Source organism: Equus quagga, chromosome 17, assembly GCF_021613505.1.
Source record: "Equus quagga isolate Etosha38 chromosome 17, UCLA_HA_Equagga_1.0, whole genome shotgun sequence".
Lineage (NCBI taxonomy): Eukaryota > Metazoa > Chordata > Mammalia > Perissodactyla > Equidae > Equus > Equus quagga.
In genome coordinates, this window is record NC_060283.1 from 53,081,882 (window position 1) to 53,101,474 (window position 19,593).

Here is a 19,593-nt window from a genome sequence, read left to right on the forward strand (position 1 = left end):
CTTCCCTTGGAGGATGGGGAGCTGCCGCGGCGCGCGGGGCGGGGCGGGGCGGGGCGGGGCCGGCGGTGACGTGGGCGTTGTCTTCTGTCCTGCCCACCTCGACGGAGGCGGGCACCCAGTGTCCCAGTCCGACCTGGTCTGCGCTGTTGGCGCTAAGACGCTCCGCGGCGATGGGTGCTTTGGTTAAGCGCAGCAGCTGCCTGGCTGACGGCTTGCTGCAGCACCAAGTGGCCATTGTCAGCGGCGGGAGCACGGGCATCGGAAAGGCCATCGTCACCGAGCTCCTGCGCCTGGGTACGTGAGCAGGACCCTGGGCCAGGGTACCCAGATCGAGGGGTTGGTGGGGAAACAGGCTGGCGTCACTGGGGGTCGCGAGTCAGCAAGGCGGGGTTGGCAGGGCGTGGAGTTGCAAAACAAAGGAGGTGTAGATATGACCGAAATTAAAACCTCAAAGGAGAGAGAAGAGAGTTCTTCTAAGAAATTGAAGAGAAGTGTGGGATGATGAGCCACTGTTTGTAAAGTAAAGGGAACTTTTAGAGCCAAAGATACTGTGCCCAGGTAGGGAATAAGGAGATCTGTGGGACAAGCTATGGAATTAGTCATGGATTAAAATCAGGCCATCCTATATATCTCTTAATGAACGGCTAGGAAACCTGGGAAGACGTTATGTAACAGGAAAAGGTTGCAACGTAAGGAGAGGCTCCCATTACCAATCTTCCCCCCTCTTACAATATTGAACTCAACTTGGGGGAAGGGAGGACTTTGTAAGCACATAAACAAGGAAAAAAACCACCAAGTGGAAAACAGATACATTTACCTATATGAAAGTCTAAATCCTCTTTGAATTAAAAAATGATATAAATAAAGTTTAAAGGCACGTAAAGAAAAACATTTACAATACACCACAAATTGATTGTATAAAGAGCTCTCACAAACAAATAAGGAAAAGATCTAACACACTCACAGAAAAATGAGCTAGTGATAGGGACCAAGCATTCCAAATGAAGATCTCAAACTGGGCGGTAAGTATGTGAGAAAATAAGCAACTTACTGGGGAATAAAATGCAAAACAATACTGTTATAAGATGCCATTGTTTTTCTACAAAAATTTTAAAACATTGGGGAAAATGAGAGTCTTGGTGAGAGAATGAGAAGGCGGGCAAGAATGTAAACTATTACAAGCTTTCTCGAGGGCAGTTTGGAAAAAGAAGATTCTAAAGTGTTAACAGTATTGGTGCTCTAGGGCCTAGTCATTCCTCTCAGGAATTTACTCTAAGGAAATCATCAGAGGTAAGCACAGATTTGTATACAAGGATGTAGTGGTGAGGAGTGGAATGTTGGAAATAACCTAAATATCCGTTAGAGGGGAAATTGTTAAATCAGTGACAATGAAATATTATGCTGTTATTTAAACATCTTGCTATTGTAGACTTATGTGGAGAAATGCATGCCATATTATTGCAAAAAACATGATTCTGGGGCTGGCCTGGTGGCACAGCAGTTAAGTTCATGTGCTCCACTTTGGCAGCCCGGGGTCTGCTGTTTTGGATTCTGAGCATGGACCTATGCGCCGCTTATCAAGCCATGCTGTGGCGGGTGTCCCACATATAAACAATAGAGGAAGATGGGTACAGATGTTAGCTCAGGGCCAGTCTCCCTCAACAAACAGAGGAGGATTGGCAGTAGATGTTAGCTCAGGGCTATTCTTCCTCAAAAAAAAACGAAAAAAAAAAAAACAAGAAAAAAGCAGGATTCTAGACAAAATATAGCATTCCAATTTGTTAATGCAAAATATATATGCAGAAAAAGATGAGAAGGAAGTTTATAACATTGTTAACAACAACTACTTTTCCTGGAAATGATTGAATTATGGATGTTTAAATTGTCTTCATTTTTCAGATTTTTCTTTTAGTATCTCACAGACTCTTTTCTTTGTTTGACTTTTCTCATTTTGGGTTGTATTTTCCTGCTCCTTTGCATGCCCAGTACTTTTTGCTGGATGCCACACCTTGGGGTTTTACCTTGTTGGATGCTGGTTATTTTTATATTCTTATAAATATTCTTGAGCTTTGTTCTGTGATGCAATGAAGTTACTTGGAAACAATTTGATACCGTTAAAAGCGGCTTCTTTATGTTAAGAGTTGACCTGAACAACCTTTAGTCTAGGGCTAATTTTACTGAGGCCATACCCTTCTGAGTCCTTTACCCCATGCCCAATGAAAGGCTTTTTCTGATGGGAACGCTAACGCTTCCCAGTGCTGTGTGAGTGCCAAGGTTTGTTCCCTCTGTTCCTTTTGGGTGGTTCTTTCCCCAGCCTCAAATGGTTTCCTGACTCACACGCATTAATCAGGGCTCAGCTGAAGATCCGAGGGAACTCTGCAGATCCTGGAGTTCTCTCCCCGTCTACCTCTCTTCTCACTGTGCTGTGTGTAAGCTAGCTGTCTTGGCCTCCCCAGACTCCAAACCTCGTCTCTTCTGCCCAGGAGAGTCCTGGGCTCTCAGTGGGTTCCTCCTGCCTGCAGCGCAGCCTGGAAACTCTCCAGGCAGCAAGCTGGGATAATCAGAGGCCTCACGTTGTCTGTTTCTACTCTCTGAGACCACTGTCCTGTGCTATTTGATGTCCGATGCCTGAACATCATTGTTGCACAGACTTTGTCCAGTTTTTGAGTTGTTTTCGTCTGGAGGGTAAATTCAATTCCCATTATTCCATCTTGACCAAAAGCAGAAGTCTTAATTCATCTTTTTTACAGGAACACATGAAATATTTTCTAAACTTTGTTGTTTTTGGAGTTTACACAACTAGTGGAAGCTTACTGATTTGTTCTTTGCTGTTTTCTTCTCAGGGTGTAATGTGGTCATTGCATCTCGGAACTTTGATAGATTGAAATCTGCTGCAGCTGAGCTGAAGGCCAGCCTGCCCCCCTCCAACCAGGCTCAAGTCACTCCCATAAAATGCAACATCCGGAGAGAAGAGGAGGTAGTGTGCTTTTAAATGCAATGAATCACGTATTCATTCACGTTAACTGATAGTAGTGGTTCCCTGACTGCGCTGCAGTTCCCTGCGGTGGCTGTCTTGGATGAGATTCATTAAGGGAGAGCCTTCTGCTAATCAATTCTGAAGTCAGTGACCTCAGGAGAGTGGGAGGGAGCAAGGTGGGGAAGCTAAGAAAGATGAGGAAGTCTCAGCGACACCATCTTTTGTGCCTTTTGCCCTTTTAGTCATTTCTTGATGTTAATTTTAAGCTGATTTCATCACTATCCATTATTCTGGATTGGTAGTTCACAAATTAATATCATGGAGGCCTGCCTTACTTAGGAGTGATCCAGGCCCCTGGATTAATCTTGTCGTCAAGATTGCAAATTTGGCTTTATGATCTGTGGGTCTTGTAGTTGGAGTTACCACTCACTGTGCGAGACTGCAAGTTCTGTTACTCTCCTAGAGCAAGCCGTCAGTCCATGTAGCAAGTTAGGTTATTAACCAGTTTACTTTTAATGTTTTTCTTTAGGTGAATAATTTGGTCAAATCCACCTTAGATATTTACGGTGAAATCAATTTCTTGGTAAACAATGGAGGAGGCCAGTTCCTAGCTCCTGCTGAACACATCACTGCAAAAGGGTGGCATGCCGTGATCGAGACCAACCTGACCGGGACCTTCTACATGTGCAAAGCAGGCAAGTGTGATCAGCAGCCCCAAAAGTCAAGATGTCTTTATTTAAGGACCTAAGAGAATCCTGAAAGAGAAATTGTTAGGGGCTCGGAAGCTCCACGTCATTAACATTTACTGCCCTGATTTGTTCACATACAACATAGGAATGTAGATTACTACATTTGTGGAGGGTAATTTGGCTACATTTAGAAAATGTGGGTATCCTTTGATCTTACAATTTTATTTGTAGGCATTTATCATGAGAAAATTATGAAGGAGCGGTACAAAGATGTTCATAAAATTAAAGAAAGCCCTGACGCTGTGTTTTTAAGAAATGAATCTGTTTAATGGCCTGGTAATTAAGTCAGTCACACCCTCAAGGAGAATACCAGACAGAGTCCACATTCTTTCTGACTGACCCTAATTGGCATGCATGCATTGTCTTTGGATTAAACGTTATGTTTCATAGGTGGTAATATTAAACTTCTGGAGTTGAGTGACTCAAGGGTTTCCTTACAAACTATCAAAGACGTTTTGATGATGGAAAATGTAGACTGAGTATAATTCTGACCCAAGGGGTCTTCACCTCAGCGTGGGGTAGGCTTTGCATTCTTAGTATCTGTAAGTGAGACATCTTGGAGGCAGTCCCAGGCTTCATCTTTATCTACTAGTAAGTATAAAGCTCTGTATTAGTTGTGGTATGCGATTGGCTGCTCCTCTGTAGAGACCCCAGAAAAAACAGGAGCTTAAATAGGACAGTTTATTTCTCCCTCACATAAAAAGTCCAGGTAGGTAGTGTAGGAATAGTATGGTAGTTCCATACCCATTAGGGACTGTGATATTGTGATTTATAATCAATACTATATAATTTGGTCTTCTGTCCACGGTTCCAGGCTCACAGCTCCCCAAACCCTCGGCATTTCCTGAGCTGTAAGAGCAATGGGGGTATCTTTTGTTACATTTGGTCTCTTGCCCTCAGCTCCTAAAATGGCTTCAGAACCATAAAGGTGAAAGGGTGTCTTGTTATTCAATAACAGGCTCCTTTCAATCACAACTGAGTTTATGTTAATGAGGTGAGTTTTGGAAAGGCCCTAAGGATGGGGAGGACTGGTTGCTAGGGGACCAACCGTGATTAGAGGGGTAGAACTTTCAGTCCCACCCCCTGATTTCTAGGCAGGAGAGAGGGGCCGGAAGTTGAATCAGTCACCAGTGGCCAGTGATAAAACAGTCATGCCCATATAGTGTAGCCTGCATAAAAACCCAAAAGGCCAAGGTTCAGAGCACCTCCAGGATGGGGAGCCAGAAGCTTTCCAGCTGCCACTGGGCCAGACCCCAAAGTCCACGAGGACAGAAGCTCGTTTGTTGAGGACCTTGCCCTATGTATCTCTTCATCTGCCTGTTGATCACTACCCTTTAACATCCTTTGTAATAAACTGGTAATCTAGTAAGTAAACTAGTTTCCTCAGTTGTGTGAGCCACTCTAGCAAATTAGTTGAATCCAAGGAGGGAATCATGGGAACCTCTGATTTATAGCCAGTGAGTCAGAAGCACAAGTGACAACCTGGACTTGTGATTGGCATCTGATGACCATCTGAAACATCTTGAAGAATACCCCTGGAGAAGTGTCAGGGAAGATTTCAGAGTTACAAAATGTGTGGTAGTATTCAACCAGAAGCAGAAAGTCTGTGTAGGTAGTTTATATAAACTTATTCTCCTTCCTTCTGCTAGTATCAAATAGTTTTATAAGTTTTTAAAATATTTGATATGATACATATGGCTTTATTTGTATTTCCAAACTTTTCTTGGCTATGCATGACCATTTATTCTTTCAAATGAATTTTATATTCATATTTCTTCCTCAGAAATCTTGTTGGGGAATTTGATTAGAATTGTGCTGAACTTAATAATTTGGAAATAATCCACATGTTCAAATATTGTCTCCACATCACAATGTCTTTTCATTAATGGACTCTTCTTTTGATCTTTTGGCAAAAGTTTGTGTTTTTTTGTCATGTCAATCTCATATTTTTTATTAGGGTTATACCTAGATATTTTTGATGGCTATTGGTATTTTGAATGGACTCTTTCTCCAATTATTTTTCAACTGGATTGTTGTTGGTTTACAGAAGAATTATTTTTTCAAATTGATCTTCTAGCTTTATCTAATGATTTGTAGCTTTATCTAATGGTTTGTCAAATGAGTCTTTTGGGTTTTCTGAGTATATAGTTATATTATCTAAAAATAACTACTGTATTTAATACAGCCAATTGTGAAATGTGCCATCATTTTATATATATAATATATATATATTTTTTTTAAGATTTTATTTATTTATTTCCTTTTTCTCCCCAAAGTCCCCCAGTACCTAGTTGTGTATGTTTTTAGTTGTGGGTCCTTCTAGTTGTGGTCTGTGGGACGCCACCTCAGCATGGCCTGATGAGCGGTGCCATGACTGCACCCAGGATTCGAACCAGGGAAACCCTGGGCCGCCTAAGTGGAGCACGCGAACTTAACCACTCAGCCACGGGGCCGGCTCCTGTATATTTTGAACAATAAAAACCTTGCTATTTGTAAGATGCCACCAATTGTAAGACATATCCCGATTTCAGCAATGTGAAAAAGTTGTCATAGATTTAAAACATATTGGATTGTATGTCTTTTATAGTGACTTTACCTTCTTTTTTTCTGTTATAAATTATGAATTGGTCAGCACTCACAGGAAAGCATTAAGTATTAATGGGAAGGCATCCTTACTTTTGCTTAACCTTTTAATAGGAATGACTATTGAATTGTTCTCTGGTCTTTACATTTTAAAAATTAGATTTCTGTTGAAGCAAGTCCTGAAGTCCATCTTTAGCATTGTCTTGATTTATATGAATAGGATGGATGCCTAAATTTTAAATGGAGCTTCAAAAAGGATAAAATATTTAAGAACAAAGTTAACATACCAAGTGTAAGACATATGCTTTTAAAAACTACAAAACATTGCTGATAGAAATGAAATCTAAATAAGTGGAAAGACGTTCTGTGTTTATGAATTGGAAGACTCAATATTGTTAAGATGGTGGTTCTGCCCAAATTGATCTATAGGTTCAGTGCAATCCCTATCAATTTTTGCAGAGATTGACAAGCTGACCCTAAAATATGTATGGAAATGCAAAGAACCCAGAATAGCCAAAACAATTTTGTAAAAAAAGAAAGTTGGAGGATATATACTTCTTGATTTTAAGACAGTGTGGTACTGGCATAGGGATGGATTTATAGACCAATGGTGTAGAATTGAGAATCCGGAGATAAACCTTATGTTCATGGTCAGTTGATTTTCTTTAAAGGTGCTAAGGCAATTCTATGGGGAAATGATAGTCTTTTCAACCAATGGTTCTGGCACAATTGGATATCCACATGCAAAACACCTTTGCCTCACAGTGTAAATAAAAGTGAACTCAAAATGGATCGTGGACCTAAATGCTAAAAGTAAAATTCTAAAACTTGTAGAAGCAAACAAAGAAGAAAATCTGTATTACCTTGGGTTAGGCAGAGTCCTAAAATACACCACCAAAGATACCATCTATAAAGTAAAAAAAATTGATAAACTGGACTTAATCAAAATTAAACACATTTGTGCTTCAAAAGACATCATTAAGAAAATGAAAAGTTAAGTCACAGACTGGGAGAAAAGATTTTCAAATCCCCTATCTGATAGAGGACTTGTATCCAGAATACACAAATAACTCTTATAATTCAATAATAAGAAAACAACCCAGTGAAAAATTGGGCAAAAGATTCAAATAGATATTTCCCCAAAGAAGATATATGAATGGCTAATAAGCACATGAGAAGATACTCAACACCATTAGTTGTTAGGGAGATGCAAATCAAAACCTCAGTGAGATAACCACTTCACAGCCATGACAGTGGCTACAGTCCGAAAGTCAGACAACAATAGTGTGGAGAGACTGGAACCCTCATGCACTTCTGGTAGGAAAGTAAAACGGTAGAGAGAGTTTGGAGAACTGTTTGGCAGTTCCTCAAAAAATTAAACATAGAATACCGTATGACCCAGCAGTTCCACTCCTAGATGTCTTCCCAAGGGATGTAAAAACGTATGACCACCCAAAGATTCATACTCACCCAAAAGTGGAAACAACCAAATGTTCATCAGCTGGTGAATGGATAAATCAAATATGGCATGACTATACAATGGAATGCCCTTCAGCAATAAAAAGTAGCTATTGATATATGGTACAAGATGGGTGAACCTCACAACATTATTCTGAGTGAAAGAAGCCAGACACAAAAGACCACATATTAAGTGATTCCATTTATATGAACTGTTCAGAAAAATCAAATCCATAGAAACGGAAAGTAGCTGAGTGTTTGCCTGGGAATGGGTTAAGCTCAGATCGGCACAAAGGAACTTTTTAGGGTGATGGAAATGTACTAAAACTGGATTGTGGTGATGGCTGCCCATTCTGTATATTTATTAAAAATATTGTACACAAAAATTGGATGAATTTTATGATATGCAAATTGTACTTCAATCAGGCTTTTTATAAAAAAGAGAGAATTAAATTTTTAAAGTACCAAGGAAGCAGCATGTTGGAACAGAGGATCAGAGAAGGGTCAGGACACTATTTCATATGATTGTCATTTTTCTGTTTCCTGCAGTTTATAAGTCCTGGATGAAAGAGCATGGAGGATCTATTGTCAATATCATTATCCTTACTAAAAATGGATATCCGGGAATGTCGTAAGCATTTTTATATATTTTTTTCCTATGTGTTTGGGTTTTGTCCCCTAAATTGGGAGAGTAGGGTAGGGAAAATTCCTTAAGTCAAGATCATTAATCCTTTAATGAGTTGTAATCTCAATACTTAGCATTTCCCTTTATTTGAACTTTAAAAAGGTACTTCTAAAAAATTCCCATTCATGGTAGCATTGCCAGATTTACCAAGAAAAGAAAAATAAACACGATGCTCAGTTAAATAATTCTTTTTTGTAAGTATGTCCCAAATATTGCATGGGGCATAGTTATGCAAAAAATTATTCATTGTTTATCTGAATTTAACTGAAGTCCTGTATTTTATCTGGCAACCCTAATCCAAATGTTACTCAACTATCCATTGTATCTGGGGACATCTTTTTTAAATAAAATGTGGAAATGAAATTAATCTATGTTAATTTAGGTTTGAATACTGTGAATATTCAGTTTTCGATAGGACTGCTCAATTGTTACTCCACATCGGAATTTGACATATATTTGGCTCTTATTCTGATTTTGATAAATTTTTACATTGGAAACTGATTTTTTTTTTTTTAAAGAAAGGACGTCAGTGAACTCCTTTGGCCTTCTGTCTCAGCAGCTTCTTGCATAATAGTCTAAAAGGCCATTCAAATAGAACAGTTGAACAACAACAAGGTGCCAGGAAGCTACTTGAAAACCACAAGTTTAGCTGTTAAAAGGTCTGGTTTTTAAAAAATTAGTTTTGCTGATTTTTTAAGTATCTTATAGTTCTGATTCCTTCCATTTTTTAAATTAAAATTTTAAAGAAGTTTTTCCAACATAGAATCTCTATTTTTCTGAAATGGATCTATCTTAGTGTTATAAAAACTATATATCGATTTACAAATATAAATATATTTATATAACATATAAATATATGTTTTATATATATATGTAAAACTGTATAAGGTACAAAGTCAAGTCCTCTATACGCTTTTACCCCAGAAATAACCTGGGAACTAAGTTAAGATAGTGATCTTAATTCCTTTATAATTAGTAAGTAATCTGTAGGATGATATTTTGGCACTGTGTTAATATTCTTTTTGCCATCAGAATTTTAGCAGCCATTGTTGACTCTGACTTGAAATACTTTTTACATTAAGGATGTGAAAATGTTGATTTTTTTGATTTTATAATTGCTTCTATATTTATTAGTTGATCTTCCATAAAAAGACTTTTCCGCCATAACCATCCGTTCTCTCTCTATTTATTATTATTATCGTTATCGTTATTAATCTTTTTGGTATACCACTATGGAATCATGGATTTCTTTTCAAATTCATTGTTCAAATGCTCGCATTGTCTCAAATTTAATAGAAATTTATGTTGTTTCTATGTTTTGCTATTACAAATAATTCTGCAATGAATAACATTTTATGTATTTGTTATCTTTGTGGAGGTCTATCTTCAGGGTACGTCCTGGAAGTTGGATTGCTGGTTGAAGGGTAAATGCATACCGTTAGGTATTTCCGAATTTCTTCCCATTTTGCATACCCACGAGCGATGTATGAGAATGCCTGTTCCCCACAGCCTCACCCAAAATGTATCTTGTCAGCTTCTGAACAACTCTGATGGGCAGGAAATGATATTCTCAGTAGAGCATCTTTTCATTTGTTGAAAGGTTATCTGAGTGTCGATGCGGGGGGGGTTTGAACTATATTGCTGTCTTTATACAGTTTTCTCTGGGAGTTCTGATCGTTTTCTTTTCAGTGCTGTCTAAGACTAGTCTGTTTCCCATTACTATCTGTGCAGAGGAGTTTAGACTGACCTGCTCATCTTTTAGATCGTTGTCAATAAGTACAAGGGCAAGAGATGAGCCAAAAAGCAACTCGTACCTCCCATGGAGAGACAGTTTGTGGCCCAAATGCCCATCAGTGGGTGAATGAATAAGTAGATTGTGGTATGTTTATATGATGGACTACTACTCAGAAATAAAAAGGGATGAATTATTGACTCATGTACCAAAATGGATAAATCTCGAAAGAAATTATTCTGAGTGAAAGAAGCCAGATGAAAAAGAGCATATAATGTATGATTTTGTTTATGTGCTTAACTCATAGAAATGTTTAAAGGATTTGTTAGTGCTAGATTCACTGAGAGTTCTACATCATTCTGCCTCCTGTTCACCAGCCACAGGAGGAAAGTGGAGCGATGGAACAGCCTTCAAGGCAGCTTATCACTCACAATCTGTGATTGCACAGATTGTAAGAGGTTTTAAATCACATCCGATAAGAAAAAGGTCATAGGACTTCAGAAAATTTATCAGCGAAAGATTGGATGTGAGACCTGTCATTCAAATGGTAAAATGAAATCTCACCCAATTCCTAGTCCAGATAAATGCCAGTCCCTCTGGGCTTTTCTTGGAAGAGTGACGAACAGCGCCTCGTGTGACAAAGTCCCCATTCGGAATCGTCCACCATCTGTTCTGTCTTGAATGGGGGCACTTTCTCTTCCTGGAAAGGGAGTCTTTACAGACCCCCATGGTCCACTCAGGCTCATCATCCTCCTGGACCTCGCAGTAATGCCGGCTGCAGTCGAATCCTTCAGAACCCAGGACTCCTGGATAAGCCCCAAATCCCTATGGATTCCGATGAACTCTTTGCTTTTTCTTCACAAATGTCAGATGTTTCTGTCCTCTGCGACAAGCAGATTAAGATGTGCAGTTTGGAGATCCAGAGTACCTCTTTCAGTTTCTGCATGGTTTTCTGCAGAGCCAAATGCTGCAGAGGATGACCACGTCTTCCTGTCCTAACTGGAACGAGTAGAGAGCTGGGGCTTCTAGGCTTTCACAGGTCGCTGCTACTCTTGATATCCATCAGCAGTTTCACTTCTGGCATCACACTCTTCTCTGCTACCTCGTTTAGTAGATCTTTGAGTGTGGAAATGTAGTCTGAAAATGCTGTTACGTTTGCACTGAGTTTCTGTTGAATGTCCCCTTCATCAGCTATTCCTGAGAGAACTGTATAGGAGAGGAAAAATAATTTTCCCCCTACCCTTCTGAGTTCTTGGCTAAGACCCTGTAATACAAGACAGATTAACAAGAGAAAAGTCTTTTCAGAAGTTTGTTCACATGTATACGTCATGTGTACATGGGAGATAACCAGGGAAACATGAGTCACTCCCAAGGTGGCTTAGAATTCAGACTTAGATACCATCTTACTAGGGAAAGGGAGGAAGATGGAGTCGTTTTAGGGGAGAGTAGATGATTTTTCGGAAAGATGAATGGGCTCTTGGAACGATAGACGGGAGATGTGAGAGTTTCTCACAGTTCGTCTGGGTGTGCTATGGCTTCTAGACTCCTCTCCTGTGACCAGAGTCCATCTTCCTTTGTTAATGAGACTCCCGGGGAGGGGCCTGATGACCGTTGAGTTCCTTTGGAGCATCTGTCTTTAGGCAGATAAGGAGGGTTCAGAGAAAGCCTCTGCCTGCATTTGCTATTTTCAGGTGCCTACAGCTCAAAATAATCAACATGCCAAAGCAGCGTATTTTGGGGTGGCATGTCCTGAACTCCTGTAGTCGTATTTTGGGGTGACAGTCTGCTAATCTTCAACTGTCTCTTGCTCATGTTCTCCAAACTGGTTCAGGTGCTCAAATTCAGAGAATGATTTCTCTCTCTGGTTTTCCACTTCGCACTCTCAGTCCTAGCGGCCTTCTCTCTTGGGCAGCTCCTAGTTCCTGAATGTCTGCCCCTTGCTTCTTCAGGAGCTCCATGTAACTGCTGAGTCTTCCTGTGATGAGAGACAGGACATCATGTGGTGTCCTGGTGGTCCCAGGGCTGAGTGCAAGGGGACACAAGTCCTCTGCGTCCTCGTCAGGGAAAAGGGTCAAGACTTGATTGTGCTTCTCACACAAGCACGTCTGTTCCTGCCCTGCCTCTTGCTCCCGCTGGTGTGGAGGAGCTTGGCCATTTCAGTCATCCCTCTCAGCTGAGTGTTTCTCCAGAAGGGCTCCTCTTAGCATTTGTGGCCACAGACAAGGCAAGGGAACCTGTCCTGCTGATCCACGCAGGACTGTTGGATGCGGTAGCAACAGAAGTTGTGGCCACATATGATCGTGATGGGAGTCACTCAGGTCATTCTCGCAGATGGAGCAGTTAGCTTCTGCCTGGAGTCCCACCAGGGCTGCGTAGCCAACACTGGGACCGAGGTGGGTTTTCTTCAGGAAGGTTGGGCTCTGCAGGTGCTCTCTGGTGAGAAGTGGATACAGCCCCAGATCTCACACGCTTAGTTCTGAGGACCTTGTAATTAGAAATTCTAAGCCATAGTATAACAGTACCTTTTTTTTTCAAAATTTTAAAAAAATTTCTTCTCCCCAAAGCCCCCCGGTACATAGTTGTATATTCTTCGTTGTGGGTCCTTCTAGTTGTGGCATGTGGGACGCTGTCTCAGCGTGGTCTGATGAGCAGTGCCATGTCCGCGCCCAGGATTCGAACCAATGAAACACTGGGCCGCCTGCAGCGGAGCGCGCGAACTCAACCGCTCGGCCATGGGGCAGCCCCATGTCTGTACCTTGTTCACAAGACCCCATGTCGATGCAGTCCTAAGTGTTTTGAACTCCTATGTGGAAATATATGACAATTTATTTAAATTTTGGTATGTTTAGAAAGTCTATGGATACTACTTCCAGCCTGATATATGAATTTCAAATCTCTTATTATCTAAAATTGATTTAAAAAATAACCACACTTGTAAGCTTCAAAATTACCAATTTGTTTGTTTTCCTCCGTAACAGAAAGTTCTTCATACATTCCTCTTCTGCTCATGGTGATTTGGGGGATCTTACATGGGCCTACACACGGTGACATTTGTTCGACTATTAGGCAGCTGTGGCCTGGCTTTAGGATCGAAGGACTCAGTTCTTTCTCATTATTCAGACAGAGACTCAAAAAGATACAGACTCATCATAAGAATGCTCTCGTGGGCTCTGACAGGTCATTGACACACTTTTCAGTTTCGTTAATGAGAGAAATACTCAACAGAAGCTATTGTGATGTTTCTGTTTTGTCTTCGAAAGGCATAGCGGAGCTGCCAGAGAAGGTGTTTACAACCTCACCAAAACCTTAGCTCTGGAGTGGGCCAGCAGCGGAGTGAGGATTAACTGTGTTGCTCCTGTAGGTAAATGTTCTAGATAGATGAAAGCTGTTGACAGACTGTGCTCTTCCGACTCCATTCGTGTTGTTAATTTGTTAATATGCATGTATACTGGAAAAGATTTGCTTTTAAAAATATGTAAAATCAGAAAGAAGTATTCTTTGATTTACAAATTGTCAAGAAGGGTAAATTAAGGCAGTGATTCTCAGTCCTGGCTATATATTGGAATTATCTGTGAAATGTTTAAAAAATTGTGATATATAAGTTTGACTCCAAACTATGGAATCTGGGTGTTGGTATTTTTAAAAGCCTCCTAGGAAATTCAAATGCACAGTGAAGGTTGAGAACCATGACTCTAGAGAATGAATTTTTACAGATTTTGTGTTATTTCTTGGTATATCATCAATGCTTTATTAAGAGAGAGAGAAACTTAAAAGTCAAAGTTCTAGGAAGGAGCTCCCAGTTAAAGATCAACTGGAAGTCAAGAGAAAATTTCACTGAAACATAATGTAAATGATAGGGGGAAAAATTCACAATATGTTCAACTTAAAAATCTGTCATTTTTTGTGCACTAAAGATAGAGCTTAAGCTTCCTTGCGTATTACATATTGGCCGTATACTCCAAGAGAGACATTAAATGCAACATCTCACTCATCCAACAAAACTCGGCTCAAATCCCCTTCTCTGTCATCCCCTCTCTTCCTGGTCATTGCTGAGATAGTGATCACCCCTCCATTGGAAACTCTCTAATATCTGTGGATATTATCTATAGACTTATCTGTGTGATATCTATGGATGTTATCCATGCTACTCAATGGGAACTAAGTGCAAACTGACTTCTTGACGTTAGTAGAGAAATCTCATCTCTAACAAATTGCAGGCTCCTTGCCAGATACTTCATATCCCTTGATTCCTTCACAGCTGACACTACCTTACCCATATTAAGCTCAGATATTTATAGGACAAATTAAATATTGTCCCATTCTTAATGTTGATACCTTGGAATAACCTCCAAAAGTGCGTTTATTGAAAACTTGAAAGGGTTGTTAGTGTTATTGCACAATACTAAAGTCGTGTTTGTCCTCCAGAGACATTTTTAGGTTTAATAGCTAAACCTTAATACTTCTAGAAGATTCCATCCTCTTTAAATATAAGGTTACGAATTGTTTAATTGGAAACCAGTGTATCGCCCCAGTCTCATTTGGAGTAATTAGCACCGCCCGCCAACTTTGCTCATATTACTTTCACTCCTCCTGTTTCCTCCTCTGCTCCCCATAACCTCTGTTGTAGTTATCAGCCAATAACAAATAGCTTTATCCTGTGTTATACAGTTTTCTGGGTAGCTTCCATGGCTTTATAAACCCTTCAAAGCTAATGAAAGCTGAATAAAAGAATTCTTAAATAATTAAAATTTTAGTTTATTTATATTGGATTCAAATGTGTCATTTGTGATTTCACTCTAGGTGAAAAGCCATGAAAATATTACCTTTGCTAAGTATCACGTAACCACAGCCCAGGCTTCCGTCGTAAAGCGAGAAGCTGGTGGGAGACAGAATCCACTCCCCCGCCCCGTTCTTCCCAGTGAAGGCCTCTCTGATCTGCTCATAGAATTGTGCTTTCGGAAACCACGTCTTTTATGAAAAATTCCAGGGCTTGGCCAGTTATCAGGGGAGGGGAGGTCAGAAGACGAGCATTCAGAGAATCCATTTGTGGTAGTGGTTGACTGCACTTCTTTGACAATATTGAGAAAAATTAGTATTAGAAATTTTAACTTTCTTATTAAACTTACACCACTTAATTTTTGGTATTGGTCAACAGACTGCCTTGGCGTCTTTATAATTAAAATGTAATTTTATGTACTTTGTTTCGTTCCTGTTTTATTTTTAAATATAGGGAGTCATTTATTCCCAGACTGCTTTTGACAATTACAGAGATTTGGCACACGATCAATTTGGAGGACATTTTCAGAAAGTCCCAGCTAAAAGAATTGGAGTTCCTGAGGAGGTAATGTGTATTTCTAACATGATTAGAATTACTTTGTTTTATGCTTCGGACATTTGTAACATTTTGGTGTCCTTTTTACGTTGTCTGGTTGCCTGGGAGAGATGATTGCCCCCACTGCCACCAAACCATTTCCCCTGCACCTTCTGGCTCTTGGCAATATCCTGGCTGTGGTTTGAATATTGACAGCAGTCTTTATTCAAGAGCGAATGCGGTGTGAATTAAGCACTGCATGTTTTTATTATTTCATGGCACTTTTTAACTATATTGTTTTATCACGTGGCATTTGTCGGTACACAGGACCCAGAGCAAGTCAGACAGTTATGCCCCTGTGAAGTCCCATATGTGATTTCTGTAAGGGAGCCGGATTTAAGTATGTAAAAATCAATAGCTGTCTTAAATGCCAGCAATATTTGTCTTAAAAGGTAATGAAAAAAAGAGAGATCTTTTCCACAATAATTGTGAAAACTAAAATATCTGGAGTAAACTTAGCTATAAACGAAAAAAAAATTATTACTGAAGAACAGAAAAAAAGACCAGAAAAGAGACGAGTTGTATCCCTCAATGGAGAGAATCAATTTTATCAAAATCTAGTTTCTCTAAATTAATGTATAAATTTAATATATTTTTGGAATTTAACACACTGATTCTAAAGTTTGTCTAGGGGCCAGCCTGGTGGTGTAGTGGTTAAGTTTGAACACTCCGCTTAGGTGGCCCGGGGTTTGCAGACTCCAATCCCAGGTGCAGGCCTAGCACCACTTGTCAAGCCACGTTGTGGCAGCGTCCCACATAAAATAAAGATTGGCACAGATGTTAGCTCAGCAACAATCTTCCTCAAGCAAAAAGACAAAGATTGGCAACAGATGTTAGCTCAGGACCAATCTTCCCCACCAAAATGAATAAATAAATAAAGTTTATCTAGAAAAATGTTCTGAAAAAGAATAATGGCGGGGATTTGGCCTTCGTTATAGCGAAACATACTATAAAGCTATACTTATTTACAATATCTTGTGCTGGTGCTGGAATAAATTAAAATCAGTGGGACAGAATAGACTCTCGTATCAGTACCGTGTGTTTATGGGGAGTTTATAGGATGAAAGTGGCATTTCAAATCTGTGAGGAAAGGATAGACATTCAGCAAAAGTCTTGCAGCCATTGGCTGTTCATTTAGAAACATATTAGACCCCGTATCTAGTTTCACTTACAGAATAATTTTTGAGATATATTAAGGTGCTAAGTATAAAAGCAAAACCATAAAATTCTTAGCAGAACATGTGGTCTAATTCTTGGACTAGCTTTCATGATCAGTTTGATGTATATCTCCAGAAATGTATTATGCATACACAAAAATATCTATATTTATTGACTTTTTCCAAAAATAGGATTCTACTGCGTGTTCTTTCCTGCGACTTGCTGTGGATATGCCATAATATATTTAATTAGACTGTATTGTTGCACATTTAGATTCTCTTTATGTTTTTGATATTGCAGTCATTCTGCTGGGAACATCCTTGAACATGATCATGCCCTCTTGTGTGAGGAGGTACCTTTCTAGAAGTAAAATCCCTGAACTAAATAAATATGCATATTAAATTTTAGAAGATACTGTTAAATCAAACATTTGACGAGCTATTTTAAACAAGATGTTTGGATTTATATTCTGAAAACTAAGAGAGGTTTTAAAACATTTTAATCAAAGGAAAGATATGATTACATTTTTATTTTGGACAGAACATTCCTTTTGTTTATGTGAACTATATTGTCTGTATGCATTAGAAATTGAAATTGAGAAATTTAAGAAATATTTATCAATTTATTTAAAATAATAGTAATAAAGGCAATACATGTGAATATGAAGAATATTTTTAATGAAAAATAGCAACATTTTAAAAAACAGAAGAGAAAAATTTCTTTTACATTTTTACAGATCTCTAACATATGGCCGAGTAGAATATAGGTGGCCTCATATGTGCTCTGCGTTCAGTCTGTTTTAATATGTCATTTTGGTTCAAGTGTATGAAGCAAATCTGGCTTTGTGCAGATGTTTAGTTGGAAAAGGGAGGAGCATTTTAACAGCTTTTTCAGATAATTCTGGATAGTCGTCTTTGATATTCGACAAGTGGCTTTTTCTTAAAGACTAGTTGCAATGCGGAATCTGAAACCACGTCAGTGAACTTTCTATACTCTGTTACACTCGGATCTTCTAAACATTGACACTGTTGACACACAATCCATGGCACAATATCAGATCACATTTGTGAGTATCACCACCTATCTCTTCAGAAAAAATCCTTAACTATGAGGAAACAGTAAAGCTCAAGGTGACAAGCGCAAGTTTTCCAGAATTCTAATTTTCACTTGAAAGCTCAGATCTTATCATTGACAACAAATCCTGTCAGCTGTTTTCCTTTGAAGTGACAGTCTTGCTTTGTTCATTTTTGGAAAAATGTTTGCCAAATACTTAAGTGTGAATAACCATAGTTTGTTAGTCATTCTTTCAAGTGAAAAATGGTGTTTCATGGAAAAGTGACTAGTTCAGTGCACAGCTCAAGCGCACATTCTCCTCCTCTGACAACCGTTAGACTGCTCTATGCAGCGGAAGAGCTCTGTGTTTAACTCCCATTTCATCACACAGGATATTAGAAAGACGTGTACTCAATGGTCGAGATTAATACAATTCACGATTTTTACCGCTTGAACAAGGACATGCTGAAGTGAAACAGGCTTTCCCCACCGCCAGTGCTTGCCGGTGAAGAGCACACTGACTCCTGGTGCATGACCACCAGCTCAGCTCCACCCGCCTGCCGTGATTGGTGCTGAGGCTCAGCACTCTTTCCCACCTTGGCTTTGGCACCATTAGTACAAATGTCAACACCCTGAAAAAGACAAATAAGGACTTAGTGTTACTTTGAATATAGTTTTGACCTTACAAATCTCCTGCGAAGGTCTTAGGTGTGCCCTGGGTGATGCTGACTGTGCTTTGACTAATGTAGGTAATACCTTTGAAAACTTTAGTTGTGAAGGGGAGGAGAGATGATGCTGGCTGTTGTGAAATGAGGGGAGAGTTTTGGCCTCTGCCTGATTGTATCCTAGCTTCGCTTGGTCAGGTTTCCAAGATACTCTGATTGCCCCGGCTAATCACTAATGTCCCTTTTGGGGCAGAACTTTCACACCAGGCCATTGGCCTCAGTGGGTATCAAGGAGTTGCCTTATTTTGAGTGACAGTCCCTGGGGTAGAATCAGGAGGGTCAGAATTAAAAGGAGTTGCCTAGAGCTCTCATCATGTCCCTCAGGGCTATTGGGAAGGGAAGGCCCTTCAAATGGCTTGTGAGATACTGTACACTCATTTTACAAATTAAGAAACTAAGGGCCAATGAGGTAATTTGCCTAAGGCCATACTTGGCTCATGGTACTGGCGTTCAAACCCAAGCCTACTTATTTAACCCCCCGTGATCTTTAATAAACAAAGCTGAAAGTAAGGAGATAACTGAGCTAACAGAGGCATTATCCACATAGATAAAGTGGGTACCAGTTGCTAGTCTCTGATGGTGTTTATTCATTGATAAAACTCTTGTGAATGACTAGTAACTTCAAGTCCATCGTCAAATGGATTCCATTACAATGAAAGTTAAGAATCTATCTGAAGATGTCACAATAGTGCCTAGTTAATTTGGTAATTATAAAAATTTTATTAGTTTATTTCAGCTCCATGTTGGGCTCCACAAGTAAACCAGGCATCTTCAATATTTATATATCTTTTACCTAGCAAATAGTTTCAGTTCAATTCGGTCTTATTTAATGATGCCTCATCTGTGGGCAAAACACTGTATTAGGAGCTCAGTGATGCAATATCCCCTTATTTGGGGGGAAGAGATGCATAAAGATTCCTTCATTCTGTAAACATTTACTAAGTGCTTATTTTACACTAAACACTGTCAAAGGATGGGGCCACCGCTCAATATTTGCAACCAAGTTCAGCACAAAGCCACATGTATTGCGTCTTTCAGGAAGGCAGTGCTGTGCTGGTCAGGCACAGTCTCTTTGAGCAGAGCAGATGACTCATCTTTTTCT

General features: G+C 39.6%; 1 protein-coding gene across 2 annotated transcripts in view; it reads left to right on the forward strand.

The window, feature by feature from the left end:
• The first annotated feature begins 114 nt into the window (after window positions 1-114).
• Window positions 115-19,593, forward strand: part of PECR (peroxisomal trans-2-enoyl-CoA reductase) — a 112,661-nt gene continuing 93,182 nt past the window's right edge. The window contains exons 1-6 of one of the 2 annotated variants that reach the window (XM_046643417.1): window positions 115-294; window positions 2,844-2,977; window positions 3,507-3,672; window positions 8,317-8,398; window positions 13,445-13,541; window positions 15,415-15,525. In XM_046643417.1, coding sequence (XP_046499373.1) covers window positions 171-294; window positions 2,844-2,977; window positions 3,507-3,672; window positions 8,317-8,398; window positions 13,445-13,541; window positions 15,415-15,525 — 714 coding nt within the window. In that variant the 5' untranslated portion in view covers window positions 115-170. The remainder of the gene's footprint in view (window positions 295-2,843; window positions 2,978-3,506; window positions 3,673-8,316; window positions 8,399-13,444; window positions 13,542-15,414; window positions 15,526-19,593) is intronic. The other variant, XM_046643416.1, reaches the window with a different exon arrangement.